At 37.4% G+C, this 11,162-nt stretch overlaps 1 protein-coding gene across 7 annotated transcripts in view; it reads left to right on the forward strand.

Annotated features, from left to right (window-relative positions):
- The window catches only part of LOC106872120 (baculoviral IAP repeat-containing protein 7), an 81,583-nt gene that overhangs the window by 30,458 nt on the left and 39,963 nt on the right, over positions 1 to 11,162 (forward strand). For 6 of the 7 annotated variants that reach the window (XM_014919010.2, XM_014919017.2, XM_014919002.2 and 3 more), the window contains exon 5: positions 122 to 256. In XM_014919010.2, the coding sequence (XP_014774496.1) occupies positions 122 to 256 (135 nt within the window). Of the gene's footprint in view, positions 1 to 121; positions 257 to 416; positions 4,435 to 11,162 lie in introns of those variants that run through there. The other variant, XM_052978439.1, reaches the window with a different exon arrangement.

The raw sequence follows: 11,162 nt of genomic DNA on the forward strand, positions 1-11,162 counted from the left end.
CACACAGCCTGGAACTAAGAGAAAAAGAACTTGAACTTAGAATTTTTTTGTAAACATTTGAACTCTTGAATTCAGAATGATTTTTCGCATAAAGTTTTAATAATTTCCTTTCAAATTTTAGGTATTCTGCCCATATTTGCAGATTTGAAATTGAATTCATCATTTATGGATACACCTTCAGTTCTAGCTGTTTTGTCTCTCGGTTATAAACGAAGTTTAGTGAAAAAACTAGTGAAAAATAAAATCAAGGAAACAGGTAAATATATTTTAATTTTTTTTTAGAGACAAACCTCCAAGTTTTTACTAATAGCTAATAAAATCATAAAAATTACAAGTTCATAAGAACTTTTTGACATTCCTTTAGAATGTTTCAATTTATATGAAAGTAAATGGAAAAAACTGTTTTCATATCATAGAATTCTACATTTGTGGAGGAAGAAAGTGAGGCACAAGAACAAGGGACCAGAAGCAAGAAGGGATGTCACTTCAAGAAGCAGTTGGTTCAAGACAGCCTCTTCTTTGCTAGTGTATTGTACAGGACAGATGTGCATTTGGGAACGATCTTAGTTGGGTAGTTCTTTTTGGCCAGAAGCTCAGGTAGAGGACACGTAAGGGTACAACTACCAAGTTTTGCTGGTTCCTGTGGCTTGACATTTGGATTGACTGTTGCCAATTGCATCTCATGTTAAGAGCAACCTTTATATGTACCTTACAACCACAAGCTGTTTTGGCATGTTTACCAGTTGTGAAGATATATGTCCAATTTAGTTTTTAATATTTTTTTTCTTTTTTTGCTCCTGCCTTTCCAACTAGCAACACACATGATGGCTACAAAAATTAGAATCAGTAGCAATGTATTGAGACTGTTTGGTAGGGAAGGTGATGTGGTGGCTTGGATAAAAAATGGTGAAACTCATGGTGAAGTTGCAGAGTATTGAATATGTGGCTAGCCCTATGCCGCTTTACCTAGAAGGAAGTGCTTTAAATCTGTACTTAAAAATGGATGAAGCAATCAGGTCAAAGTAGAGAAAATTGAAGAGCATCTGAGGGACATGTATGTGGAAGGGGCTTTCAAAGCCTACAGCAAGTTTGGGAGAGTAAGATTTACAGGCAAGCTAGTAGATGATTATGTGAGTGAGATCAGGAGGTTGGTGGGGTTAACAGGGTTTACCAGAGCAGCGATTGAGTAGATAGTGAAGCTGGCTTTTGTGATCGGATTCCCCAATCATATCTCAGTGTGTTTGCAGCTGATATCAGTAGGAGAAATGGTGGACAAGACATGAGTGTGGACACAAAACAACACACATGACGTAGTGGTGACAGTGATGGCGAATATGAGTAGGACAAATAAGCAGGCAGCAACCAGTGACAACAGATGTATAATGAGATGGACTGTGCTTTAGGTGTCAGGGTCCACCTAAAGTTAAGTAATGCACAGAAGTCAAGGAATCCACCTAAAGTCAAGGAATGCACAGAACCAAAACCTGTAGTAGTGTACCCAACCTGGACACATAACAATCTATTGTAAATAAGGAAATGAGAAGAGGGGAATTACTGCACTATTAGTTCCCCCAACAACCAACTGATGGTGCACCACCATTCATTGCCTGTAACAAGGGTTCTGGTGGGGCAAGGGAAGCACAAGCCCTTGTGGATACAGGTTGCACAACAATTCTGATGACCATGAGAATGGTCAAGGGCTAGAGAGGAAACGCCAACCTCAGTGCAGTGGATGGTAGTGGGGTCAGGTGTAGAGGTGTCAGTGAAGTGGAACTGGAGGTACAGGGGTAGGTGATGAAGCTGTGGGCTTCTGAGAGAAGAGACACTGTAGATGCAATTGAAGATGAGGACTTCCATACTGAATTCAACAGCAAAAGATAGACGATGAAGTACCTCTGGAAAGAACCTTCTAAACTGAGAAACAGGTCCAAGCTCAAAAGAGATGAAGTGGGTAGGCTTGTGTTTCACAGAGGAAATGAGATCCCAGACTTGTATCAGGATATGAATAGGCAAGGGCTGTTCTCAATGTGTGGGAAACTGGTAGGACGCTACCTGTCATAGGATGGCTCCAAATGGCATGTAGCTACATCAAAAGGCAAGCAGGAGTGAACCGGAGTGATAAAGTGGGAGAGAAGATGATTGCAATGATGCAAGACATCTTGGAGAGAATGCTAGTGGAAGACCTGGTGAGGGACAACTGGTATGTGCCTGACACAAAAAAAGGATCCTATAGTGTGACACGAGTAGTATAGCATTGAGAGTCATTCAGGAAATAGGAAGTATTGAAGTGAAAGATGCAGCATGGCTCAAGAAGAAAGACAACTACAACCATGTCAATGTAGCTGAACTGGTCACTGTGTTAAAGGGCATGAAACTAGTGCTGATATAGGGACTGTGAGTGGTGGGTGGCAACCAGAGAAGAATTCACACACAAAAGGGGCCATGGAAATGGGGATTAAGTATTGCCTGGGAATTCTGAGGGAACTAGCTGCTGAGTTCATGCCTTCAGAAAAGAATAAGGTGGATATTCTAACCAGAGTAAAAAAGCACTGGTTGGAAACAACAGAGGATGTTCCAAGCAAAGTGGCTGCAGCTAGTCAGCTAAAGGGCCCAGAACTAAGGAGGCTGCACAGTGGGGGTCGACAGAATGTTGTTTTTGGTCAAGACAGTTAACTCTGATGTCACCAGAAGAGAGTGTTTAAAAGGTAGTTAGGAATTGTGATAGGTGTCAGTCCATCAACCCTATACCAAACGTACATGAAACAGGAAAGATTTGGAGGAAGACTGGAAGAGGCTAGTGATAAATGTGATGCACTATCGGGAAGGGGTATATCTCTCAATGGTTGACTGCAGGCTACAGTGAATAGCAATATGGATAAAAATCAAGATTGCGACTGCGGCTGAAATTGCAAAAGTGCTGAACGCAGTGTTCTTGGAAAGATGGCCTGTAGATGAGCTGTTAATGAACAAGAGCACAGTTTTTCGCTCAGAGCAAATGATTTTGATTCCAAGGATCTAATTCCAGTCATTTTGATTCCCAGGCTATGTTAGTTGAGAAAAGGAAAGTGGGGAAGATCACTTACTTTGGCTTTGAAAATGGCTTGACAATCCAGTTTTCTAGATACTTTAAAAGGTCCTCTCTGAGTAAAAGTTTGAAAATCACCATATCATGTGAAAATTTATTTTTCAGTTTACTGTGTTGCTTTTGTTTTCTGTTTTCCTTTGTTTTTTTGTTTTTTATCTCTGGTTATGTTAGTTGAGAAAAGGAAACTGGGGAATAAGAATACATATTTAAAACAAACATACAAATCTGCACATGCACTGACTCTAAATACTGCACAAATACACACATCCATGCATAAATACCCTATTAATGTTGCTGAAGTTCCAATGAAGGAGCCTTGGTAAAAAAACTGGCTCTCTCTATTGGCAAGAAATCATTAATTGCAATGAATAGAAGAAAACAGTAGGGTGTATAATTTAGTTTCACTAGGACCAGAGACAACACTAATCTATGGCTTTCATGAAATGCAAGACTATGTCATGATCATTCAGTCTGTAACCTTGCTTTGAGGAAAAAGTATATTTACTGGGTGTGCAACCATGAAAATAATATCATGCATTGACATATTAAAGCTTGGCTTACACTAATGGGATTTTAGTGTGAAGGGAGGAAACTCTCGTTTAGCTGGTGTAAATTAGGTACATAGACACACATAAATGTATCATCGTTGTAACGTCCACTTTTTCATGTTTGCATAGATCAGATAGAATTTCATTGAGACAGATTTTCTGTGGCTGGATGCCTATCACCAGCCCGCACCTGTTTCCAAGCAAGAAAATATTTCTCTATGGCTGGTCATGTTTTCACAGAAGATTAGAATATGATGCAAGTATGAACTGGTACCTTGTACCCTACGTTTGCAAGTTGTTTGGGTGTCTATGTAGTAGCTAATATACATAGACAGCCTCTAAACCTTTCCACCCTTGAGTCAGTGGTATATTGAGGAAGTGTCAGCTGGAGAGAACTGCACCAGTAGCTGGTTGGTACTCAATTTCTGTTGACTAGACTGGAGCAATGTGTGTCCTTACTCAAGGGTATAATGTGCTGCCTGGCCCAGATATTGAAACCACAATTTTACAATCATGACTCCAATATCATTAGGTCACATGCACACACACACACACACACACACACACACACACACACACACACACACACACACACACGTGTAGGTGTGTGTGTTTGTGTGCAGGTTTAGTTGTGTAGATGCAGAATTTACTTTGTAATCATGTGGTTTTGAGTTCTAGCTCACTGCTTGACAACTTCTCCTGTAGGCTTGATCTGATCAATGTTTTTTCAATGGAATTTATCAACAGAAATTATAAAAACATAGACTTATCCATCACAGCAAAATAAAGAGCCTAAAAATATTTTGTTTATGGTTGTATGTGCTGGGCCCATCCCTACACCCATTCTGCCTTGTCAAGAATTCCCCACATCTCATCCCCTAATCTGCCTCTAGCACTCATCATTCCATCACTCAGCTGTTGTAATCATTTGAGAGCAAAACCAGTACATATTACATCCTCACTATTCAGTCTTTGTGCTATTACAAGGTGGGGCAGAGTAAGGAAGGACCAATGATGGTGGCTTTTCGAACAGCACACCAGATCATCACTTTTGGCAAAAGAGTAATCATGCCTCCAACATTCATAGGAGGCCCATGTGGATGCAGAAACTATACCAAAATGCAATGGTAATTGTTCAAAAGTTAGGAAAACCAAATTTCTTCATCACTTTCACCTGTAATTCTCAATGAAAAGAAATCATATCACAAAATGAACTTTATCTAGGACAGACACCAGCTGAGAGACCAGACTTAACTGACAGAGTATTTGATACGAAACTTAGGGATGACATTTTGGAGGACATTTGGAGAGAGATTTCAGGGTACATGTGGATTACCCCATTGCCATATGTTGTGCATATTAAATAAAGAATATAAGTTAGATCCAGAACATAATGATAAGTTTTCTTATGTAGAACTTCCAAATCCACAAATACAACCAATTCTATTTCTCAAGGACAGTCAACATGACACAGAATGTGAAAAGGCTGACCCTTTGAAAGACAGGTACAACTCATTTTTGCCAGCTGAGTTGACTGGAGCAATGGGAAATAAAGTGTCTTGCTGAAAGATACAACACACCACCAGGTATCAAACTCATGATCTTACAATCATGAGCCAAATACCCTAACCACTTGGCCATACACCTTCATATGTGTGTGTGTGTGGAAACCATTAAAGTGAAAGTATCTGTCATTACAGTATGGAAATGTAATTGTTTCAGTTTTGATTGTTTCAGTGTTTTTCCTTCCTTTCTTTTTGTATTTGTTGTTGGATCGTTCGTAAAGGTTCATAAGAGAAAGTAGGAGTTGAAAGGATTTGTAAAGGTAGTAGAAAGAGGAAATTAGATTGTATTAGGGGGTGGATGTTATTTTGTGTAGTTTAATGGATTTTATTCGTAATTGTGTGTTATTTTGATGGAAAAAATGACACTGTGACCTAAGTTATGGTATTTAGAATATTAATTCCGATTCTTTCATTCAAAAAATTTGGAATTGTGTAAATGTATGAATTTTCAACATACACACACACACACACAGAGAAAAATCTGCCTTTTATAGATAAGATATATATATCTTAATATATGTGTGAATGTATGTGGCCATATATATAGGTGCAGGCTTGCTTGCTTGTATGGTAAAAAGTTTGCTTTATAGCTACATGGTTTCCTACAGCACACCACCTTGGGCAAGTGTCTTCTATGATAGCTCCAGGCCAACCAATGCTTTGTGAATGAACTTGGTTGGCAGAAACTGTGTGGAAGCTCATCATATATATATCTATATTTGTGTCTTCGTTCTTGTTTGTGTTTTCCCCTTTCACCACTGTTTGATGATGTTGGTTTGTTTACATTCCTGTAACTTAGTAGTTTAGCAAATGATACTAACAGAATAACAGACTTAAAAAATATATACTGGGGTTGATATTTTCAACTATAGTCATCAAGGCAATATCCCTACATGGCTGCAGTCCAATGACCCTCTGGGACAGAGAGCAACTGATGAGGTCACAGAATATGTGACAAAAGAACTTTGACCGGCATATGAACTAAGACAAATAAAAACTAAAGTGAAGATTGCATGTGTTTGATTGACCAAAAAATAAAGTGACCATCACCTCTTCTATCTGGCAGTGTGTCTTTCATAGTTATTTCGGTAATTAACCCCATGGAGGATAAGAATTTCATGAGACAACATATTCACCATTGCTTACTGTATAAGTTTTAAAAGAAAAGTACTGCTACAGAAGCAATGAAAACATTTGTGAAGTGTGTCTGGATGCAGTGAAAGCTTGTACATGTCAGGTGTGGTTTAAAAGGTGGCAATTATGACATATCCAACAAGCCTTATTCTGGAAGACAACTCACTCTGAATGAGAACCTTTTGAATGAGACTATTGTATTGGATCCATGTCAAAGCACCTGAGATTTGGTGCAAAAATATAACGTGTAATGTTCAATTATCCATGAACAATCAAGCAAATTGGGAAAACATGCAAAGAGAGAATTTAGGTTCCACATGAAGTTATTCTTGAGAAGCAAACACAATATTCCACCATCTGCAGCAGTCTTCTAACCAGGAATAACAATCTATCATTTCTGTAGCACATTATTACAGGTGATGAAAAATGGGTTTTGCATCAACAGAAAACGAAAACGACAATCGTTATTATGTATGTATGTATGTGTGTATGTATGTGTGTGTGCATCTGTATGTGTGTGTGTGTGTGTGTTATATAAATGTTGGTTGATTAGCTACATGGTTTCTCCAGCCATACTTTACATTGTATAGAGAGATGAGAAGAAAGAGTAAACAGGAGATAGAGAGAGAGAGTTAGGACAAGAGATGCAGGATGAGTGTTTGGTGGAAGGCAATGAGCAAAAGAGAGAACAAAATTATCGACAAAGAAAGAGAAGTAAATGACAGAATAGCTATGTGTATGTAAAGAAAAAGATATCAGTTGGTGTGTGTGACAAACTAACAATTTTAAAAAATCTAAATAGCATATAAACATATGCATATGACATATATATATTGGTTCACACTTTATTAGGACACATATGTTTTCACTTTATTTTATATCAGGTTATTAAGAATGAAATGTCCAATTTTCTTATGCACCAAGTTCGACAGTCATCAACTCTAATGTTTTATCCTAACAATTCTTTGTTTTACAACATTCAAGAGTTACATCATTACTTTTCAAAATGCAATTCATGGTGTCTGATTATATTGGGAGTTTTCTCTTGTAAATCAATTTTTGTAAACTCATGGATAAATAAAAATATTCGTCTTGTTTATGAATATGAGTTCCGTCGTGGAACCAGTGCATCCCAGGCAGCTTGAAACCTCAATGAGGTGTTTAGTGAAGATGTGGTGAATGAGCGCATTGTGCATCGATGGTTTGAGAAGGTCCAGTTTGGTGAATTTACTCTTGAAAATCAGCTCCATGGAAGACCTGAGACCAAGGTGGATAATGATGAGCTGGAAACTGTAGTGGAAGCAGACACAGCTCAAACTACGCATGAGTTAGCAGCAAGGTTTGATGTTTCAATTCCAACTGTATTGGACCATCTGAAACAAATCAGCAAGGTAAGGCTGGACAAGTGGGTACCACATGAACTGAATGAGCATCAAATGACATGTCATCTTGGAACTTGCTGTTCTTTGCTGTCACAGCATAAAAGCAAACCATTTTTGTATTGTATTGTTACGTGTGATGAAAAATGGATTCTTTTCAACAATAGCAAGTGTTCTGCACAGTGGTCGAATAGAGATGAAATGTCAAAACATAATCCAAAAACAAATATTCACCAAAAAAAGCTAATGGTGTCTGTTTGGTGGTCCAGCACTGGTGTCATCCACTACAGCTTCATGAGACCTGGTAAGTCAATTACAGCAGATGTATGCATCAACCAGTTGGATGAAATGATGAGTGAACTTGCAATTAAACAACCAAGATTGGTCAATAGAGACAGGCCAATTCTCTTGCAAGATAATGCTTGACCACATGTTGGACAAAGGACGCTACTCCAGTTACAGGAACTCTGTTATCCACCATATTCACCAGACCTTGCACCAACTGACCATCACATTTTCCAGGCATTAGACAACTTTTTGCTAGGAAAGAACTTCAAATCTAAAGAAGATGCAAAAACAACCTTTCATGATTTCATCATCTCTTGCTTTCCAGGATTCTTTGCTGCCAGCATAAAATGGCAAAATTGTGTTGATAATTTAGGTGCATACTTTGATTAACTGCATTGCTTTTTGTTGAGATAAAGTAAAATTAACTTTCAGTTCAAAATCGAACATTTCATTCTTAATGACCTGATAGTTTATATTCAAAACATATAAAGAAACTGAAAACAAAATTACTCTCCAAGTTGATTTAATATTATGGAAGTTCACACTCACATGCATACTCACCATTTCTCTCTCTCTCTCTCTCTCTATATATATATATATAGAGAGAGAGAGAGAGAGATATGGTTCAGGGTCAAAACACCCAACAATCATTTCCTTCTGGACAAAGCTCCATTCACTTTGGCAGGTGGTAAAAAAGCACCTTCTTTGAGGTATTATCAACATACATACATACATACATACATACATATGTTTTCCCTATATCTGTCAAGGAATGTTACAGGTATCTATGGGTGGATGAAAAGCATATCTTACAAAACATGTGTCACTAAAGAATATTACAGTTGAATACAGAAAATTTGGACCTCAGAACTCTCTACATTCAATAAAACAACAGCCCACAATGTGTTTGCAGTACCAGTACTCATACCAACATTTAGGCTGCTTGATTGAACGCTTGATGCAAGCCAATGCTGTGAAAACCAAAAAAATACTAACAAGCATACATAATTTCCATATAAACAGAGATGTAGACTGCCTCTACTTAAAATGAAAACAAGGCAGCAGAGGCTTAACATCGATCCAAAATGCCTTTGAAAGTTGTATCATATCCCTTCAGCAACATCTTTTAACCATCAAGTGTTGAAGTACATCCCTTGAACAAATTTGCATACATGAGGATGATAACATCATAAAATTTGGAAGGCAGCTCCTTGAGTAACATTCCTTGTCTGATAGCATAGAATACATGCTCAAAGAAGTTGCACGACTCAACCGCAACATATCATCAGTTGAAAGGATGAGCAGAAGACAATGCAGGGATATGTTAGTAGAAAGCTCCAAGATGATAGTAATATTGATCATCAACGCAGTCTATCATAGATCAATAGCCGGATTACTACTTCCCACCTTGAAGGGTATGCGTTTGCAAGCCAGGAACAAGAAATATCAACCAAATACCTGATGTACAAAAGGGATAGAGATGAAGGAAAAGCAGTAAAATGTGACAACTGGTGCAGACTTTGTGGAGTTAACACCGAAGATATCACCCACATCATAAGCAGTTATCCGAAAATGTCATCATGGTATTATTTACCAATGAGACATGATATTGTAGCTAGTACACTCTATAATAAAATCCATTGGAAGAATAACCCCGAGAACAAAGAAATAAGAACCCACAGTATGGCAGAAGCTATAGCCACTCATAATAGAAAGGAATACTGGTGGAATGTCCCAGTGAAGACCTCAATAAAATGTAAGCACAACAGACCTGATATAATGATTTTGGATAGAGGAGGGAAACTGTGTACAGTTGTGGAAATTAGCTGCCCAGTGGATGTTAACATAAAGCTCAATGAAAAAGAGAATATCTATGCTGACCTATTGAAAAATCTGCAGTTATTCTATCCAGATTAAAGTTCAGGTTTATACCTGTAATTATTGGGGCCCTGGGATATGTAACACACTGCCTAAATACTAATTTTGAGAAATTAGGCTTCTCAAAACCAGAAAGGAGAAAGCTAATTTGAAGACTACAGATCCAATCCATCACTGGAACTGTGAAAATCTGTAAAACTTTCCAGAAGTTTATCATTTAAATGTATATGAGCATGTCTAAATATGCAACTATATGCACAAGAATGCATACATAAAACAAAACATCAAAATCTGCACATATACATACATACATGCATATATACAAAAATATGCTGTTGTTGATGTTGAAATTCCAATGAAGGAGCCTTGGATTTCTGTTACAAACCAGCTCTTTCTCTATTGTCAAGATATCTTGAAATAAAACTGAACAATGACATACATACAGACACACACACACTACGGGCCGTTTCAGAGATGTGTCTTATAATATGGTATAGTACTCATATTTGGAGAAAACTAGACATTCCCTTCATATATACGATATGCATTGGAGGTAAAGGCGACATCATGTAATGTAGGATATCTTTTGGATCTGAATTGTATATAATTCTGTATGTTGAAATATTGTCTTGTGTCACTGTATGGTGAGATTGAACATCCTGATGAAGGGAGTGTCTAGTTTTCTCCAAATATGAGTACTATACCATATTATAAGACACATCTCTGAAACGGCCCGTAGATGGTGACTTTGAATATTACCCCATGTTGTGCATGTTGTTTTTTGATATAGTGTATATAAATCTATTTTCTGTATTGTACACATTCTTATAATATAATACATAAATTTTGTGGTATCATATCGTATATATTTATTCACTATATGTTATATCATACTGAAGGTTTATGTATTGTATTACATCGTCTTATATTGATTAATCTATATATATAAAAATGAGAATGTGTGTCTGTCTGTCTGTCTGTCTGTCTGTGTGAATCCCTAAAACTCGAGAACTACGCAACCAATTTCATTCAAATTTTACACATGCCTTACTTAGGGTTCCAGTTGTGTTTTAGTCAAAAAAAATTATTAACTTCTTGCAGAGTTCGAGCACACGGCAACATAATATCTCCTCCACTATTTAAGTATTACGTGTCAAAAGTGAAACAAAAACACTCATGTCAAATACTTTCACTTTAAAAATGAAACTATTCCACTAACTGAAACAATCACATTTCGATACTGTAGTGACAGATACTTTTACAGAGAGAGAAAGAGAGAAAGAGC

The sequence above is a fragment of the Octopus bimaculoides genome, chromosome 2 (genome assembly GCF_001194135.2).
Source record: "Octopus bimaculoides isolate UCB-OBI-ISO-001 chromosome 2, ASM119413v2, whole genome shotgun sequence".
NCBI classification, from domain to species: Eukaryota; Metazoa; Mollusca; class Cephalopoda; order Octopoda; family Octopodidae; genus Octopus; species Octopus bimaculoides.